General features: G+C 39.7%; 1 protein-coding gene across 1 annotated transcript; it reads right to left on the reverse strand.

Annotated features, from left to right (window-relative positions):
- Positions 1–4,822: 4,822 nt before the first annotated feature.
- LOC121999365 (zinc finger MYM-type protein 1-like) lies at positions 4,823–5,911 on the reverse strand. Its single transcript, XM_042554054.1, has one exon. The coding sequence runs from the start codon at positions 5,909–5,911 to the stop codon at positions 4,823–4,825; it is 1,089 nt and encodes a 362-aa protein (XP_042409988.1).
- Between the last annotated feature and the right edge of the window lie 15,420 nt (positions 5,912–21,331).

Genomic DNA, 21,331 nt, shown 5'->3' on the forward strand with positions numbered 1-21,331 from the left:
CTAGTTATATAGTGGTAAAAACTAAGTAAATAAGCTAGTTGGGAAATTTCTGACCTTGAACATCTTTTGCAAGAATTTGCATATAACGGAAGATAAATAGCTTTGTATGGAAGCGCCTTAATAACATGATTAGTAGAAATGACAACTCTCAATTATTATTTTCTTGCATAGATCAAAGAAAATCAGCTGGAAAATTAAAGGGTTAAGTTCCTGTATTTAACAGCAGCCGTAGTATAAAAGTTTTTGTAGGATTAAAAGACCATACAATAAGCTTGTAGCCATATCTGAAATTTGAATGACTTAACAGACGCAATACACCGAATTTTTCTCTGTCCAGAATTGTGGAGCTAGGCCCCTTATAACAAGTGGAGCAAAATATTTAAAGCACAATATATTATACAAAAATTACATAATAAAATATTTTACAAGAATTCCCTACAAGTACACATATTTTGAAAACGACGTAATATTAATTCATTGTCAATTGTATCAAAAACTTCTTTTTCAATAAAAGTAATCAAACAATCATTCATCTACCGATCTCTCATTCGATTTCAAAGTCGATTTTTCACAATTTTCATAGCAAAAAATGCCCTTTCCACAGTTGTTGTAGCCACCGGCAACACAAGTGCAAGTTTAATAAGCTTATACACCAATGGATACACAATATCCCTTCTTGTTTCTGTAGGACCGTTGGGCCGGCTAGAGGGGTTGGTAAATAACCTGTCAATTAAAAATAGACAACCCTTCCTCGAACGATTAAGCTAACACTTGTAAAATGAATTAAGCAGATAAATAAAAGCATAAAAGAAAAGACGAGGCACCAGATGTTTACTTGGTTACAGCCGATGTGGTTGTTAATCCAAGGAAGATTAAGCTCAAAAACTCCTTCAGGCGGAGAAGCCTCTTACAGCGTTTAGGCACAGAAAACAGAAGCTTAACTACAACTAAAGAATACAAGTGTTTGGAAATAGAATGATCGTGATTGTTGAAAAGCTTCTGGACCAAGCTATATTTATAGCCTTGGTCGGGGCGCCTGGAAGGGTTCCGGGTGCCCTGGGGGGGATAAAATTTATCCCCCAACGGTTGGATCGAGTCAAAGCTCGATCCTATGAAAAAGTCACTTCCGGGCGCCTCGGATAGTTCCGGGCGCCCCGAACAGCTCCGGGCACCCTGGACAGGTCCGGGCGCCCTGGAGCCAAAAGTCAACCCAGTTGACTTTTGGTCTGTGCTCTCTTCTCCGGTTCAGCTCGCCTCTGGTCCGGGTCTTTCTGCTCCGGCTCCGCTTGCTTGGGTGATCTCTGACATCCGGTATAGGGCTCACCCGAACTCATCTTCCGGTCTTCTCGAGCGTGCTTCCCTCCGGCTTCTCGTCTCTCGTGCGCGTGTCCTTCTCGCCCACCAGCAGTACTCATCCGCAGACTTCGCCCCTCGGTCACCCGGCCGACCTTCTCGCTAGCTGCATCTCTTGCTCCCCGAGCAATCTTCCGCTCGGCTTAGACCTCGGAACCACCGCACTTCCTTCTCGTCTCACGGTACTCTTCCCCAAAGACCTCGTCCCTCGGATGCATAGCGTGCCGTCCTTCTCGCTAGCTGCGTCTTCCGCTCGAGTACCTGTGCTCCTAAGCTCCTGCACACTTAGACACAAGGTTAGAAACAACGCAGAACCTAACTTAACTTGTTGATCACACCAAAACAACCTTGGGGTTCCAACAATCTCCCCCTTTTTGGTGTGATCAACCCAAGTTAAGCTAGGGTCAACAATAGATATGAAATTAAACAGTTTATTGCAATAACATGCAACATGATAGAAAAAATTAAATTTCAAATATTCCAAATTTTAATTTTCAATTTACTACCTCCCCCTAGACTTATACTTTCCTTCTCCCCCTTTGATCACAATAAAAATGGGGAACAACTAAAATCTAAGGGTTGACATTAAAAAAAATTTGAAAATATATTTCAATAATTTTCAGGGAAATATTTCTAAGTCAAGACAAATTTCTAAGTCAAGAAATAACTTCTTTTTTTTAAAAAAAAAAAATTCAAGTATTCGTCATCAATAATTAAAAACTTTCTAAGCCGAAAAATTTATGTAAGAAAATTTTAAGAGAATTGATAACATTAAAAGAAATTTTCTATGCATTTATTTATTTATATATTCTAATGCTTTTATCAGAAAATTTTGAATTTCCATTTTAATTTATCATAATTTCTTAACTTTGAAGCAAGAAATTTTGAGCATGTAGAAATTTGTGCAAATTGTAACATGTCATTTTGAATTCCTAATTTGCAAAGATATTTCGATAATATAAACTTGATAAAGTTTTTCGACAATACTTCTGATTTGCAAACTTCGTTCAACAAAATATTTTGTAATTTGCAAAAGTATTTTGACAACACAAATTTGCAACAATCTGTGGATAATAGATTTACTACTCCGAAAAACTCTTTCGATAATATCTCTAATTTGCAAACTTTGTTTAAAAAAATGTTTCGTAATCCGAACAAATTTTTAGATCCGGAAAAAGTTTTCGATAATATTTCTAAGTTGCATAATTCTTTCGTAAAAATATTTTGTAATTTGCAACAATTATTCGACTGAAGATTTTCTAATCTAAAAAGTTCTTTCGATAATTCAAGTTTTGGTTCGCAAAAATCTTTAGGTAATTTGATTAATTTAACCAGTTGTTCAGAGGGTAGAGGCCATACCTTACTTACCTCGTCGACCGTTGGTTCTCCCCTTGTTAAATTAATTTCTTCCGAAGATTCTCCCCCTTCATCGATCTCGGGATGTACTTCGGCTATTGGGGCTGTCTTGGTAATTTCTTCCGTCTCGGATTTTTCTGATGACGGCTCGATGTCTATTGAGGAGACGACTTCAACCGGTTCTTCGTAGAGCATTAAGAACTTTTCCCAAAGTTCTTTCGCGCTTTTGTACTCTCCGACTCTGTCGAAATCTTTAGTTGGTATTGCGCTTAGAATGTGAAACTCTGCCCGAGCATTCGCCATGGACTCTTCACGTTGCTTCTCGTTCCAGAGGCGTATGCCGATTTTCTCTCCGTTCGTGTCTTTCGTTGCTTCATAACCTGTTTTCATTATTAGAGAAATACCAATATCAGAGTTAAGGAATACCTTCATTTGTTGCTTCCATGAAGAAAGCTCCCCCTCGAATGTTGGTGGGTAGTCGCTAGCTCCGGCCATTGTTTTGTTGCTTCAGACGGCGGTTAGTCCTTCTGAGGTGTACTCGGCTCTGATACCACTTGTAGGACCGTTGGGCCGGCTAGAGGGGTTGGTAAATAATCTGTCAATTAAAAACAGACAACCCTTCCTCGAACGATTAAGCTAACACTTGTAAAATGAATTAAGCAGATAAATAAAAGCATAAAAGAAAAGACGAGGCACCAGATGTTTACTTGGTTACAAGGAAGATTAAGCTCAAAAACTCCTTCAGGCGGAGAAGCCTCTTACAGTGTTTAGGCACAGAAAACAGAAGCTTAACTACAACTAAAGCATACAAGTGTTTGGAAATAGAATGATCGTGATTGTTGAAAAGCTTCTGGACCAAGGCTATATTTATAGCCTTGGTCGGGGTGCCTGGAAGGGTTCCGGGTGCCCTGGGGGGGGGGGGATAAAATTTATCCCCCAACGGTTGGATCGAGTCAAAGCTCGATCCTGTGAAAAAGTCACTTCCGGGTGCCCCGGACAGTTCCGGGCGGCCCGGACAGCTCCGGGCGCCCCGGACAGTTCCGGGCGCCCTGGAGCCAAAAGTCAACCCAATTGACTTTTGGTCCGTGCTCTCTTCTCCGGTTCAGCTCGCCTCTGGTCCGGGTCTTTCTGCTCCGGCTCCACTTGCTTGGGTGATCTTTGACATCCGGAATAGGGCTCACCTGAACCCATCTTCCGGTCTTCTCGAGCGTGCTTCCCTCCGGCTTCTTGTCCCTCGGAATTACCGCGTGTCCCTTCTCGTCCACCAGCGTACTCATCCGCAAACTTCGTCCCTCGGTCGCACCCCGAGCCGACCTTCGCGCTAGCTGCGTCTCTTGCTCCCCGAGCAATCTTCCGCTCTGGCTTTCGTACCTCGGAACCACCGCGCGCACTTCCTTCTCGTCCGCCGGTGTACTCTTCCGCAGCACCTCGTCCCTCGGATGCATAGCGTGCCGTCCTTCTCGCTAGCTGCGTCTTCCGCTCGAGTACCTGTGCTCCTAAGCTCCTGCACACTTAGACACAAGGTTAGAAATAACGCAGGACCTAACTTAACTTGTTGATCACACCAAAACAACCTTGGGGTTCTAACAGTTTCAACTAATTCTCTCGCAAGACTTCCTATTCCTTTCAAATTTGCAAACTCTTTACTGGTGTTCATATCCATAAAATAATTATCAAGCTGATTACCTAATGCCAGAATCTCAACTGATGAAAAATCTGCGGGATAAAACTTAGCAAATTGGAGCAACTTTTCCTTGTCAAAAGCAGAAAAAAAGTTTTCTAGACTAAGACATTCCATACAAAGAAGCAATTTAGTATTTACTTCTGTAAATCGATCATTAAGCTCTTGAAGTTGCATATCCAAGACTTCATAAAATAAACTAACCTTGTAGTAGTGTAAATTAGTAACAACTGGAGCTTTACGTCTTGATCTACCCTTAAGAACACGAACTTCATTCATGTCTGGAATTACAATATCATGGCAATTACAAAACATCATTACTTCATTCAATAAATCATCCCAACCATTATCTCTCATCAATTGCAATATCTTTTTTGAGATTTTAACTTGTATCATGACATTGACAATATCTTGGTTCTTTCTCTGCAAAATCTAGGAAAGTTCATTTGTAACACCCAAAATGCTCTTCAGTAAATGCAAAGTGAAAGCAAAATCAAATGTTTCTAAAGAATCCAAAAGACCAGCAGCTTCAGCCTTTTGTTCTGAATGAGAACCATCTTCCACTACATATTCTAAAACATCAAGAACAGTAGAAAAATACACAATTAAACTCATCAATGTGCCATAATGTGAACCCCAACGAGTATCACCAGCATTTTTGAGCCCAGATTCTTGATTTAAGCCACGACCACTGAAAATTTCTCCATTTCCAAGTGCTTTTTTAACTTCAACCATTCGTTTCTCTCGAAAGATATCTTGTCTTTTACATGAATCTCCAACTACTTTAACTACAATAGCAACCAAATTAAAGAGAGAAGAAACTTGGAGATGATTTTTTGCTACTGCAACAATAGTAAGCTGCAGTTGATGTACAAAACAATGAACATAATATGCAAAAGGATTATCTTTCAAAATCAAACTTTTGAGCCCGTTAAACTCTCCTCGCATATTACTTGCACCATCATATCCTTGTCCTCTAATTCTAGCTATACTCAATCCATAATATGAAAGTAATGATTCTATAGCTTTTTTGAGTGACAGGGAAGAAGTATCACCAACATAAACAATCCCAATAAAACGTTCAACAACAATGCCTCTCAAATTTACATAATGTAAAGAAATAGCCATTTGTTCTTTATCTGATATATTGCGTGATTCATCAACTAATATGGCAAACACTTCATCTCCAAGTTCATTCAATATGGCATTTGTAGTCTCAAGACTAGCAGCATTCACAATATCTTTTTGAATTTCAGGAGAAGTTAATTGATTATTTTCCGGAGCATTTTGTAAAACTACATTCTTTATCTCTTCGTTATGATCTGCAACGAATTTCAAAAGTTCAAGAAAATTACCTTGATTAAATGAACTTTCAGATTCATTATGCCCACTAAAAGCTAACCCTTGGCGTAACAAAAATCGTATGCAATCAACTGAAGCAGTTAACCTAACTCTATAAAGATTGTGAGCTTGCTCTGTTTGCCTAGTAAGAGCAACTTCAATGTGTTGACTTTCTTTCATCAAATCTACACATTTCTGCCAAGCTTGATTATGTGCGCTATTTGAACTTCCAACATGTTTAATGAAAATATCCTTTTTTTTCCAATTAGTAAACCCAACTGAAGTAAATGAATCTCCACCTACTTGTTTTCCAAAATCTGGTCGGAATAAGTAGCAACACAAACAGAATGCAGCATCTTTACTTATGCTATTTAGGGGTGTCAATTCGGGTGGGTCGGGTCGGGTTGAGTTTTTTTTTTTTAACCCAACCCGAACCCGACCCAAACCCAAGTTCAACCCAAAACACCTCAACCCGAACCCGAACCAGACCAACCCGATCGACCCGAACCCGACCCATATAACCCGAAAATCCGATTCAAAATGACTTTTTTGGGCTATTTTCCCTATAATTCTTCACTTTTATCTCAATACTCCATCATTATCATACAAACATGATATTAATATACATAAAAATATCTAAATTTTTAAAATAAAATTTGATTTAACCCCAAAAAACCCACAAAATCCTATATTTAAGTCAACCCGGGTCAACTCGAACCCGACCCGACCCAACCCGAAACTTTTTTACTCTCCAACCCTCCAACCCTCACCCGACCCAAACCCGAAAATGCCCAACCCGAACTCGATTTTTTTCAGGTTGACTCAGGTTGGGTCGTCGGGTCGGGTTCATTTTTGACACCCCTATTGCTATATTCTAACCAATTTCCAAATTCATTAAACCAAGATGGACAAAATCTTCTTGATACTTTACCGATTTTCTTTGTGGAAAATTATGATTGCGAGGCTGACAAGGTCCTTTCTGCAAGTAAGCTCTTCTTACTTTTTTCCAATCATTAGGATCATAGTTTGAAATCTTTACCTGTAACCCAGGATCTGATTGAAGATCATCCAAATTGATTTCAACTCGAGATTTTTTTAAGGGAGCATGTTGTAACTCTAGATTACTTTTTTCTCTTTGACTTGTTTCTTCATTTACAATTGACTTTCTTTTAAGAAATTTATCCATTCCTGTTAATGTTAAGAAGAAAAAGAAAATGTCATATGAACAATTATTTGTAAATTTTAATATAATTTACTTAACTTAAATGTAACCCTACAACAAAGAAGCTTTAACAGCTTATTGGCAACTGGAAAATTGCAACAATAGCTGACACTAATCGCCCACCACTTATTTTTCCGCTCATTTATTCACCTCAAGTCCTCAACTGTCTTGTAAATGCAAGTATGCAACATCGTAAGCCTATATGATAAGGAAGTTCCTCTACAAGATTAAAATGTTAACTTCTTTTCTCAATTTACATAATCGAGAATCTGATCAGTCGAGAAGTTTGCTTTCTTGGTCTTAAAAATGTGTTCTTTTACTGCATTGTGAGTTAACCAAAATTAGTAGGTGTCTTAGTAATGTAACTTATATAAAGCCAATAATATTTAATCAACCAAAATTACTAAATAATAAGAGAAATCAGGGAATGGATTTCAACTTGCAAGCAGTAATAAGTGAAATTGGGGAAGTTAATTGTGCTAATTGTACATTTTTTTCCTTCCCAAGTAACCAATGAAAAATAATTGTGCTACTTTGTAAAATTGATAATGATTCTAGATTTTCTGTATTGATATTGTTACATTATAAGCTAAGTAGATCTAATATGTTATTGCCGAAATAATTGGTTGGGTTATCACAAAAGAAGATAGTATAGCCTTGCATATATAAAAAAAGATTGCATCAATAAGTGTGTGTATGCTATTTTCTTTAAACCTTGTATTAATTGCAAATTTATCTTCCTTTTTGAATCAACATTAGCTTCAAGAAGTACCAAGCGGCAGAATGGCCAAGGCAAATGGATTAGGGAGTAGCGGAAACCCTGCCAAAAGAGTCGACAGAGGAGGAATTCTGCTTGTCTCTGTGCAATGGACTCATAATGTGCAACATCCTCAACCTAGTAAATCCAGGCACTATGCCGAAGGTTTTCCTCTACCTTTGTCTTTATCAAACTCGCTACGAGGGTGTAGTTGAATACAATGATCTTCTGAATGATAGGAACAATAATCATGTAACTATGTAGTTGAGTGATGAAATATATTTATTGAATAGGAAATTTAGAGTTGCTATCATTGCAGTTGTATGTATTTGGATTGTGATGATGGGGATGTGGTTGATATACCTTTTTTTGTGATGTAACTTGACATTGTGATGTAACAACTATAAGTGACGTAACTTGTTTTCTCATGTAGCTTATTTTATTTTGTGCTTACAACTTTAAGATTGTCCTATTATCGATCTTAAGGTTGAAATCTTTGATTTTGGCATTTACATTCAATTAGACATTGTGAAACCAAGAAACTTTTGGAAAAGTTCTATTGCTTTTGGTGGGGCTTAAAAAATTTGAGGTACCTATAAAAAAATATTCTCTTTAGTTTTGACTTGATTAATCCTAGGTTGCTGGTACTGAATTGTACACTTACTATAATCCATGTGCTCTGTAACCTAAAGTTATTTTTGTTAGTTGGTTAGTCCTAGGAAGATCGTACCGGTTCCACTATACAAAAATTTTGTATAAGTGTCGAACCTTTCCTAAATAACCTATTGTGTTCTTTAGAAATTAAATTAGGAATCGCAAACGGAACTTAACATTATTGATTCCAAATTTAACTTATCTGTTCTTAATGGTTTAGATTTGGATCGCAAGCGGAACTTAACAGTATTGATCCAAATCCACCTATTTTATAAAGTTGATTAAATATTTATTTCTAAAATCGGCTCCCAGGTCAAACATGGCGAGGCACTAGGCCTTCTTGGGTATGAGATCATCCACCATTGTCTCGACAAAGCCTTTAATAGAAATTCAATATTTAATTTCCTAAAATAACATTAGACTTAACCGAAAAGAATAATCAAATCACAAATCCGAAAAATAAAACAAAAGAAACACAACTTCGGAACAAATCTGAAACTCTAGAATCATATGCCTCTTGTGTTTGGAATTCATACAAAGAAGAACTAGCATGATGCGGAAAATAATTATTAGTTATACCTCTTCTTTGTATGCTAATAACTTCGAGATCTTCTGCTGTATTCCTCGCCTCCTCTTGACGTCATGTGGGCGACAATCCTCCAAGATGAACACCACCCAAAAGCTCCTCTTCCTTTTCTAGAATTCGGCCACCACCACCACCAAGGAACAAAAGAGAGCAAGGGGAAAGGAAAAGAGAAGAGGGCCAACCACAATAGAGAGCACCAACAAGAGAATAAGAATAGATATCTCATGAGGCCTCTCTTTCTCTTCTTTTATAATACTTGCCCAAGGCAAATAAGGAAAGATTTTTACAAAAAATTAAAATCTTCCTCTTGTTTTTCCTTTTCCCCTTTTATTTTTCCTTTTTTCCTTTAATTGATTGATTGATTCAATCATTGATTGGCCGACCCCTTGCTTGGGCACCAAGCAAGGGTGGCCGACCCTTTAAAGGAAGAAAATAATCTTGTAAAAAATTTTATAAGCAAAGAAGGAAAACTCTTATAAAATTTTACAATCTCTCTTTTAATTTCCTAATGTGGATGTTAAAAAAGGAAAGTTTTAAAAATTAAAACTAAGTTTTAAAATTTAAAACTTCTCTTCTAAAATTTCCTTTTTTAACATGGTTACAAAAATAGAAAGTTTCAAATTTAAAACTCCCTTCTTTTTTTTCAACAACCATGAGGATGGTTAAAAAAGGAAAGTTTTAAAACTTTTAAATTTTCTTTTAAATCATGTGGCCTAATTCAAATAAGGAAAGATTTGTTAATTTAAAATCTTTCTTTTAAACTTCTAGTTATCTACAAAGAGAAGATTTTAAAAATTCAAAACACCCCTTCTAATTTGAAATATGGTGGTTGACCCCTCAAAACTAATTGTGGCTGGCCCCCTTAGGAAGAATAGTGGCCGGCCCTTGGCTTGGTTACCAAGCCTTGGGTCGGCCCCCTCTTGGACACCAAGATGAGCTTCTCATGGGTGGATATAAGGCATTAATGAGGCTACGACAGGGACCTAGAGGAGAAATTGGTTTTGTCCTTCTGACGAGCTTGAGTATCCCGTGTTCGCCCCGAACACACAACTCAAATTCATCAATAATAACTCATTCCACTAGAGAGTTATTATTGCACTACCGCACCAATCCCAAATTACATTATGGATTCATTCTTATCATGAGTGTGTTAGTCTCCCTGTATTTAAGATATCGAATGTCCATTAATTAATTGAGTTACTGACAATTCATTTTAATTAATGTCTTAGTCCAAGAGTAGTACCACTCAACCTCATTGTCATGTCGGACTAAGTCCACCTGCAGGGTTTAACATGACAATCCTTATGAGCTTCTCTTGGGGGCATTCTCAACCTAGATTACTAGGACACAGTTTTCTTCTATAATCAACAACACACACTATAAGTAATATCATTTCCCAACTTATCGGGCCTATTGATTTATCAAGCTAAATCTCACCCTTTGATAAGTCAAAGAAATAAATACTAAATATATGTTCTTGTTATTATATTAGGATTAAGAGCATACACTTCCATAATAACTAAGGTTTAGTTCTTTTATTAAGTCAGTATAAAAAAAACTTACCTTAAATGGTCTTACTCAATACACTTAGAGTGTATTAGTGTAATTTATTAGTCAAGATAAACTAATACCTAATTACACTACGACTATTCCAACGATTTGTTCCTTTCCATCTTAATCGTGAGTAACTGTTTATAATTTATAAAGAACTGATAACACAATTTTCTGTGTGTGACACAACACACCATATTATCTACAATATAAATTAATTGAACAACTACACTTAACAAATAAATATAGATATTTGACCAATGTGATTCTTTTATTTCAAAAATAAATATTTATAAAAATTAGACTTTTAGTATACATTCTAATAATGACTAATTCATTGTTGATCATATAAAGTTTGTTGGCCCATGCAATCTTTTGTCCAAAGGCATTGGATTGGAATCTATATGTTTTACCATATTTCTTGGACTCTTCATTTATACCATTGCATACATTAGCACAGATCATGTTATTCACGTATCACTGTTTCTAAGAACAACCGTCACACACTTAGATCAGGCCATCAATCATGATGTAGTTGTTAAGCATCCATTATCTGGACATAATTATTTATTTACAGCTTCTATTTCAAGTGAATAGTTTCACCTTATATGATATTTAAATCGAAAGCACATTCATAAGCACCTCCATTCTGAGTGGTAAGTGGTAACCAATAATCATATCTCTAAGAGAAAGGATCTAAAAATATGAGATTGAAGATCACGCCCAAGCAAACTGGAAGATGGGATTCCTATAGTGATTCTCACCAACTATCCTCATGAACTTAGGTAACTGATAAGTACCATAATTCAGCTAACATAATCAATTAGCAATATTCAATTTGATTCATTTGAATGCCTAAGACCCATCCAACTATTTCATGTATTGACCTTAATTAACATGATTGTTTCTTGTATTTCATAGAAATCTATACCACTAATATCTGAATGCAGGGAACTAGGTTATAGTGTTGACCTAGAGATGTAGACTTCTGAATGTTAGTCAATAATGAAGATTTTTTTCAAAATACACAAGGTTTTCAAAAATTATTAAAGTAATACACCAACTACATGAAATTCATTAAAATAGTAATATTTGAATTACTATTGTCACGTCCCAGAGGAGTCCCAGCCAGAAGAAAAATCTAACAGCATCTCCCCTGTACACGTGATAGTCTGAATCATTTATACAATCACAAGTATACATTAACCAAACACGGCTGAAAAATATATACAACGACACAGTTATATATTAAACAACCCACACGGTTGTACTAAAAACACAACCATGTAGTTATATATACTAAATAGTCCACATGGCTACACTAAAAACACAGCGGAAAACGAAAGAAAACTTATACAAATAAAAACAACACATAGACTGCTAGCCGGCTAGACTTACACAACCACAACAAAACAAAGACAACTCCACATAGGAAACTCCAAAACAAAATCGAACTTATACAACATCAAAAATAATAAAATAGCCACATGGCTAAACACCATCATAATACTAAAACAATAGAGAATATATGAAAAGAAATCAGGATGCGAGGTAAACCATCTTCTGATGTGACGTGGGACCGACAAACAGAATACCTCCAAGCAACTGCTTAATCATCTACCTGTAATAGGAATAATGCAACGAGGTGAGTTCAACAACTCAGAGAGTATCAATTTAACATGCATAGTAAGAAATAACTATCAGTAATAATCATGGAGTACAGTCTCCTGAACAATAACAAGTAATGCAAAACTGAAACAAGGAAAGTAGAACTGTACTCACCAAGGTCTCCTATCATGACATAAGGGTGGGAACTATACCAATAGATACAGGGTCATTAAACCAAATACATCATGTATCCTATATGCATGTCAATCATATGCAATCACCAAAATGCAACATACATAATGCAGCAAGCACAAACAATAAATGCAATCCATGCATATGATGCAAAAATGACATGGTCACCCCTGACTCCAGTCAACCATCTCACACACCATGGTGAGACCGAGTGGGTAGGGCTATGACAACTATGCACTCTGTCATCACTACTTCTGAGTGACCAAGTGGACAGGATGCTGTCGGAATACACATATCCTCCTACCCCAAATCATAAGTGGGGGAGTTCAATGCTCTCATCTCCCTGAGACAGTTTAGAGGAGGGATTTCTGTCATGCTACCACGCTGCATCACGCTACTCATGAGTGGACCAGCGGAGCACTGACAGAGCAAACTGCTACACACCCTGCTTGATATATCACTAATCCATGAGTGGTTGTGTTGGATCGAGACGCGTTAGAGGGGGGGTGAATAGCGCTCGCGGCTATTTCATTTTTCGGAAAACACTCGAGTAATTTAAAACGCAGCGGAAAATAAGAAAGCAAGCACACAGAGACAGGAGGATTTACTTCGTTCGGAGCCTTGATCGACTCCTACTCGAAGGCCCGCGATCGTTGATCGCTTTCCGTGGGCAACAACTATAAGCTCGTAAAATCTATTACAAACTAATTACAATTCAAAGCAGTAAAAGATTATACCGACAACAAAGGACTAAATCTGAAGCTCTGGGTTGTCGGGGTGTCGTTGCAGCACTTCGGGATCGTCTCGTAGGCAGCTTGTAGCAGATAGTTCACTTGGAAGAAGATGTTTGAAGCTGCTGGTCGAGACCCCTTATAAAGGGGGTTCAAGGCACCTTATACTGTTCACCAAGGCGCCTTGAACGAGCCGAGTCACCCGCGTGGATCAGCACTGACCTGGTCGAACTCTATCTGGTTCAAGGCGCCTTCAACCTCCGGTCCAAGGCGCCTTGAACTCCATTCAAGGCGCCTGGCTCGCACCCGAGGCGCCTCCAAGCTCCATGGAGGCACCTCGGCACTGTTCATCCGAGGTCTTTTTTGTACTTTGGTCCCTGCAAGATATGTTAATCCCAAAAATACCCTGCAGTTCAAAGTTAGCACAAAACAATGATATAACTATTGAAATATTTAACAGTCTCTTGACTGTCCGAGTCTGACTTCAGGTTTCCTACCGGAAACCCTAGGTCGACCCGACGCCTACTGTGTTAGGATCCTTTGTACTCGGCTAGAGAGGGGGGTGTGAATAGCCGCCCCAAATCTTTCGCGTTTCTTCCTACGATTAGGTTAGTCGCAGCGGAAATACAAGAAAGAAACTAAGGAGAAGAAAAACAAACCTCAACGCAAGGATGTAACGAGGTTCGGAGATTAGGGCTCCTACTCCTCGGCGTGTCCGTAAGGTGGACGAGTCCGGTCAATCCGTCGGTGGATGAGTCCCCGGAGAACCGGCTAATACAATATACTCCTTGTGGGTGGAGAAACCTCGCCACAATAACTTGCAACAACAAGATAGAATACAAGGAATACAAGTAGAAAGATAAGAACAATGTACAAACACTAACTCGCCTTCTCGTCGACTGGGGTCCCGGATGAAGTAGCAACTTCACGTTCGGAGGAAAGTTCTTCTTCAAGTTCGGAGCAAGAAGAAGAAGCTTCTACCTCCGAGTCAACAATCTTCCCAAGTCAAACATCAAAATACAACTCGAGTCAAGTCAACTCGAGTCGGGTCAACCAGGTCAACCTTGACCTAAGGTTGCACCAACAATCTCCCCCTTTTTGATGTTTGACAAAACTATAATCAAGTTAGGTTAACCCGATAACCTAACTTAGGTTTTCCAACCATCTTCCAATGTCCAATGTTCTTTCCTTGAACATTCTCCGGACATTCTCCCCTTAGGTTAACCCGATAACCTAACTTGGGTTCTCCAATAGTTCTCCCCCTTTTTGACACACATCAAAAAGAATTCCAATGTTCTTCCTTGAACATTCCTTGACATTCTTCCCCTAGCTTAGGTTAACCCGATAACCTAACTTGGGTTCTCCAATAAACACTCTCCCCTTTTTGACACACATCAAAAAGTAAAAGGAGGATATCAAGGTCAAAAGTTTCTTCCTAATGAAAGTCCCATACCTTTCATTGAAACTCTTATTTTCCCCCTTGATACTAAACTCAACAATCAACTTAGTGATAATCTCATATCACTAATCCTCAAAAGTTTTAAGGAGTAAAAACCCCCCCTAAAAGTCAACTCCCCTTGACAATTAGGTAAAACTCCCCTTAAAGGTCAACTCCCCTTGACCATTGCACCAACAATGTCTTTGAGAGTTCCAAACCTTTAGAAATCCAAAATCACAACTTCCATAACTGAAATTTCGGACAACAGCTGAAATTCAGCAGGTTGGCACGCCCTGATCGGTCCCCGGACCGATCAGAACCCCTCTGGATCGGTCCCGAACTCACTGGATCGGTCTGCAGACCGATCCACAATACTCTGGATCGGTCCGCAGACCGATCAGAGCTTCCCTGGATCGGTCCCCGGACCGATCCAGCCACTGAAATCAGAATTTCTGATTTTCCAGAAAATTCGAAAAATTACGAAACTTTGAGGATACATTCCTCATATCATACACTATCATGGAAAAATAATTTTCTATGAAAATAGTTTCCATTTTCAAATCTTGATACAAAATTCGAAAACTTTGAAATAGTTCAAAGTTAAGTCAGTTTTGTATCACAATGTTCAATGATGAGTGCTATCACTAGGAAAGCTTCATCAAGGTTTTTCAAATCAATTTCAAAATGATTTTAAACCTTTTAATTTGGGACCACAATCTTAGGGCTATATGCACATGACTTGTACACAAGCTTTCCCTATGATCCCCCATTTCTTGAATTAGGCTCATCTAGGTACAAGAACTATGTACCTTGATCCTAACTCATGATCCTAATATCTCACACACATCTAAGGTGTATCAAATCACATTCAAGTCAATTTGATGTGAGATATGGGTTTAGGTATCTTAGACTAAGGTCTCATGCATTTTCTAAACACAAATTTGATCTTAATATCAAAATGTGTTTTTCATCCTTAAATCAATTTCATTGATTATTAATGCAAGAGATGATGACATGGCATAAATTAATAACATAAATGAAAACATGTGCCAATGTCATGATGTCATGGCATAAAGTTTGAAACTAAACTAACACATGACATATAGATAACCTAAGCATTATCATGACATTTCAAATGATAATAAAATAAATATGATGTCATGGCATGGCATATGGCAACCAATCATGGCAAGTTAGCACAAATAAAATACCTAAATTCCCTATCTAAGTATCCTTAATCACTTAGCTAACTTAAGTCCTAATCCTAGATTGCCCAAAGTGCTCCAAGAAAATGTCAAAACCCAAATTGGCATTTCTTGATCTCTTGTTTGATTTATACCATTTAAAATTCTACAAGAGTAGCACTTCTAATTTAAGGCCCGGATTGCCTTGATTACCTAAGAGAATATCAAAATCCCAATTTGATATTTCTCTAGGTTTTTCAAAATTGTGTCAACTTAAAGTGAGATTAATATATTCTCACTTTGGCACACTTTACTCTTCCAAGGAGTGAATGATAAAGATTATTCCATTTCATTTTCAAAGGTTCCCAAAAACCTTGAAAATGCTCCTTGAGTGTCAATTTCCTCAAAGTTGGGTTAACTACCCTTCTTATTGGAGTTGACACTCTCTAACCCATCTATGGGGTAGAGAAAATGCTCCTAGGAACCCAATACCTACTTGAGCTCATTGGGTTCACTAAAAATTCACTAGGGATGACTTCCCTAGCAACCCTCCTAATGACCCTCTTAGGCTTTAAAGCCTTGGTCATTTGGGTCTCATCAAGGTCAACTATAGGGGTGACTCCCCTTGTGACCTTGGTAATGGTCTTCCTAGCCCTAGGTCTTGTTCCATAATCAAATGGAACATTATGATATGTGGGCTTGACCATTTGGGGCTTAGGTTTGTGACTCAAACCTTTCTTGTCCTTGGACTTGGGTTTTTGACTCTTAAACCCTAGAGATGGCTTCTCCATGTTTTTAAGAGCCTTTTCTAAATTATCAAGTCTTGACCTCAAGACTTGATTTTCCCTCTCTAATACCTCAAGTTTTAATTTGTCATTTTCTCTTGAGATATTCCTAGGCATGTGTCTAGTCTTCTTGGGATTTCTACCTAGGTTTTCCTTAACTTTAGAAGCGTTAATCCTAGGGTTGGTATTTCTAGTGTTATCCTTACCTAGGCTAACATGTTTAGCTCCTAAGCACATGTATTGGTTCCTAAAGTTAACATGCTTATCATTATTAACAATTGCAACAAAACTACTAGCATGAGTTTTATTAGAATTGCAATAATGAACCTTAGAGATTACCTTAGGGTTTGCCTTAGCTCCCCCTATCGATGTGCCCGGTCTCTTGCCCTTGTGAGGTTGCCTCCCCCTCGGACAATGGCTCCTATAGTGTCCCCTTTGCTTGCATTGGAAGCACACGATGTGTTCCTTGCCCTTGCGTTTCGGGACTCCGGCTTCCTTGACCTTTGGCGCCGGTGGAGTCTTTCTTACCCTCTTTGGACACTTACTCTTGTAATGTCCATGTTCCCTACACTCAAAACACATAATGTGTAATTTAATTGAACTTAAATTGCTTGAGTTACCTAGGGTTGAGGGTGGATGCGAGCTCTCTTCTTCATCCCTTTCGGAGGTAGAAGCTTCTTCTTCTTGCTCCGAACTTGAAGAAGAACTTTCCTCCTCTTCGTCCTTAGATGTTGAGTAACCCTCAACTTCTAATTTGCTCCCTCCATGATGTGAGCTACTTGGCTCACTAGGCTCCTCTTCATGGCTTGAAGTGGAGCTCTCCTCATGGTACTTGGCCAAGTTATCCCATAATTCCTTGGCATTGTTGTAACCTATCTTACACAAGATGTTAGTAGGCAATGAAAATTCAATTATTCTCGTTACCTCTTCGTTGATTTCGGATTTGTGAATTTGTTCTCTTGTCCACTCCTTCTTCTCAAGTGATTTTCCTTCCTTATCCACCGGAGGAGTAAAACCTTCTTGTACACAAAACCAATTCATTATGTTAGTCATAAGAAAGTACTTCATCCTTACCTTCCAATACGCGAAGTCGCCGCATTCGTAGAAGGGTGGAATGGTGACATCTTCTCCATAGAGATCCATTCTCTAGCTTTGCTCCCACGGGTGTTGATCCGATGAAGAGCGGCCTTGCTCTGATACCACTTGTTAGGATCCTTTGTACTCGGCTAGAGAGGGGGGTGTGAATAGCCGCCCCAAATCTTTCGCGTTTCTTCCTACGATTAGGTTAGTCGCAGCGGAAATACAAGAAAGAAACTAAGGAGAAGAAAAACAAACCTCAACGCAAGGATGTAACGAGGTTCGGAGATTAGGGCTCCTACTCCTCGGCGTGTCCGTAAGGTGGACGAGTCCGGTCAATCCGTCGGTGGATGAGTCCCCGGAGAACCGGCTAATACAATATACTCCTTGTGGGTGGAGAAACCTCGCCACAATAACTTGCAACAACAAGATAGAATACAAGGAATACAAGTAGAAAGATAAGAACAATGTACAAACACTAACTCGCCTTCTCGTCGACTGGGGTCCCGGATGAAGTAGCAACTTCACGGACGGATGCAACAACAAGCAAGAAAAACACAGCCGGAAGCTCACGCGAAGCTTCAAGCAGTTGAGCTCAAGAAAGCTCGAGCACCGAAAAGCGAAGCTTCAAGCAGAGAGAGCTTCCGGAAGGAAGAAGCGAGGTGACGAGAGATTTCACCAAGTCCCAGCCCTCATTTATACCGCCAAGAACGCCAAGAAAACACAAGAAATCTGGCTGCGGCGCAACGGCTAGTGTTCGGATCGGGACCGATCGGACCTATTCGATCGGTCCCGACCGATCGCCTTTCTTCACGTAAAGCTGCCCACCTTCGCGGGTTCGATCGGTCCGTGGACCGATCAGAGCTGGATCGGTCACTGATCGATCCCAACCTCGGCGACATCATCTCTGATCGGTCCCGCACCGATCAGACATGGCCTGATCGGCCTGGACCGATCACCGCTTCTTGTTCGATCGGTCACCGATCGATCAAGAATCAACAGAGAGTATCGATCGGTCACCGCACCGATCGAGCAACAGTATCACCGGATCGTCTCGTGACCGATCCGAGCTTGGGTTTGGCCCAAACCAAGTCCCAAGACTTCAAACCAATATCCGTCAACCTTGACCTATTGGTACTTCATCCCTAGCATCCGGGTCACCCTTGACCTGCTAGAACTCCTCGCCAAGTGTCCGGTCAACCTTTGACCTACTTGGACTTTCTCAACACCGGATGTCCGATCATCCCCGATCCATTTGGATTTTCCTTGCTCAGCTTCACTTACGGGACTTTCACCGGCTTCACTCACCAGATTTCCACACCGCCTAACATCCCGCTTAGGACTTTCCCATCGCCTGGCTTCACTCACGGGACTTTCACCGGCTTCACTCACCGGACTTTCCCTTTCACCTAGCTTCACTCACTAGGATTTTCACCGGCTTCACTCACCGGGATTTTCCCACTGCCCAGCTTCACTCACTAGGTCTTTCCCCTGTCGGCTTCACTCACCGGGACTTTCTCCACGCCTGGCTCACTCACCGGGACTTTCCACCGCCTGGCTTCACTCACCGACTTTCTCCCGTGCCAAACTCCCTGTTGGACTTTTCCCTGCCAAGTCTCCATACTTGGACTTCCGCGTGCCAAGCTACCGCTTGGACTTTTCCCCGTGCCAAGTCTCCGTACTTTTCCAGTGCCAAGTCTCCATACTTGGACTTTTCGCGTGCCAAGCTCCCTGCTTGGACTTTTCCGTTTGCCAAGTCTCCATACTTGGACTTTTCAGGTCAACCAGGTCAACCTTGACCTAGGGTTGCACCAATAATCTCCCAACCATCTATTCTTGTCTCACATCAAGAATACAACTCTTCCACGAGTGTCAAACATCAACATGCAACTCAACTAGGTCAATCTTGACCTAAGGTTGCATCAACAATCTTCCCAAGTCAAACATCAAAATACAACTCGAGTCAAGTCAACTCGAGTCGGGTCAACCAGGTCAACCTTGACCTAAGGTTGCACCAACATACTGTTCCCTCTACGGGGAACGCGTCCTCACCTACTCCACTCAGGAGATTTACCTGTCGCCAGTACGATCCTCCAGATCGACTGGACTTTTGCTCGGCACTCGATGCTTCCGGACTTTCTACTGAACATCCGCTTCACCGGCCAGTTCAGACTTTCACCTGGTTCGCAACACCAGGACTTTCCACCTAGGGTTACCACCCCCTAGGACTTTTGCCTGAAGCCATCGACCTGCCAAGATTTTCCGCATAGGGTTACCACCCCCTATGACCTAGGGTTACCACCCCCTAGGGTTTTACCTTGCCTAACCGCAGTTAGGACTTTCCTGAAACACTCAACAAAAGCTGTCAGATAACAAAGCACCTTAACTTTGAATCCTTTGCCATTATCAAAACTTAGGTTTGATCGTCGGATGCTTCCCGCACCAACAGGTTGTGTGTGCAGATCTATGTAAATGGCGATGTGCTCAACAATAATGAAGTTGACAATCGCTTAACATGCAATCATGCAAAATGGTGCATAACACTAAGCATGTAAATCCTGAAAATACCAACCTTCCTATAATGTGTACCAAAAGGAAACCAAGTCCATAATAATAATCTAGGTACACATGCCAGAAAATAAATCTAGGTACACATATAAAGAAATAAACCTAGGTACACATGCCAGATAATAAAGCTAGGTACACATGCTAGGTAATAAACTAGAAGCTAGACCTGTATCCTGTAGTACATTGAATGCCACTACATAAGTACACATAGCAAGAAACAAGAGAACATAAGCATGAATGCACAATAGATAACAATAAGGATAAACTATGGGTATCAAGTAGTGACATACCAAGCAGATATAAACATAACCATTACTACTAGTTATAACCTACTAAGCATATCAGAATGACAATATCTAAAGAGATAAATCAAAGGTACCCGCCTCAAAATGAAAATCGTATCAAACAATCTCCACGTTAAGCGGCTCGTCTCCAAACCAAAATCCTATGATACAACTAATCAAGTATGAACTAGTTAGCTAAATTCATCATGAACCAAATAGCTAACTGAACCATAATCTGATTAGAAATTTATATATTAATTTCATTTCAATTATTAACTCCAGATCTGATAGTTAACCAATTTCATTAATCTTGTGAGATTTAACTCAATACATAACCTTCACTAGATTAGGTTGAATCCTTCTAATATCCTGATAATGATCATGCTATCATCCAAATTAACTTAACTAGAGAATTAAACTCATAATAAATCTCTAATCCATAACCAAATAGATTAAGCATCATAAACCTCAATTTACATTAACCATAATAAAAAACAGTAACCTAAATTCCAAATTCCTCCGGCCCTTACTTTGCTTATTCCTGTTTGAGCTCACTGTTCCTTTGCCAACTCCAAATCAACACCCTGAATCACAATCAATTAACAATTCCATTTAACGCCATCATCCACAGTCAACCAAGCCATCACTAAGATGCAAACTAATCCTCAAACATACTTACCGAAATCTGGTTGCTTACACGAACAGAGGAAGGAGTTAGTGGCACAGGGCAACGCCAATTGCTGGGGTGAGATCGGGTAGAGGACAGATTGCTCACTTTTGTGCGTTGATTCCCCTTTCCTGCACCGACGACACCTAGTGATCAGTTGGCGACGAGATCAACTTGAGAGAAGAGGAAAGAAGAAACTTGGTCGACGGTGGCGTCGGGGTGCATCCGTGCAGAGATGGCCGAGGAAGGAAGGAAGGAAGGGGAAACTAGTGGCTGGATCAAGAGGAGCTCGACGC

Source organism: Zingiber officinale, chromosome 7A, assembly GCF_018446385.1.
Source record: "Zingiber officinale cultivar Zhangliang chromosome 7A, Zo_v1.1, whole genome shotgun sequence".
NCBI lineage: Eukaryota > Viridiplantae > Streptophyta > Magnoliopsida > Zingiberales > Zingiberaceae > Zingiber > Zingiber officinale.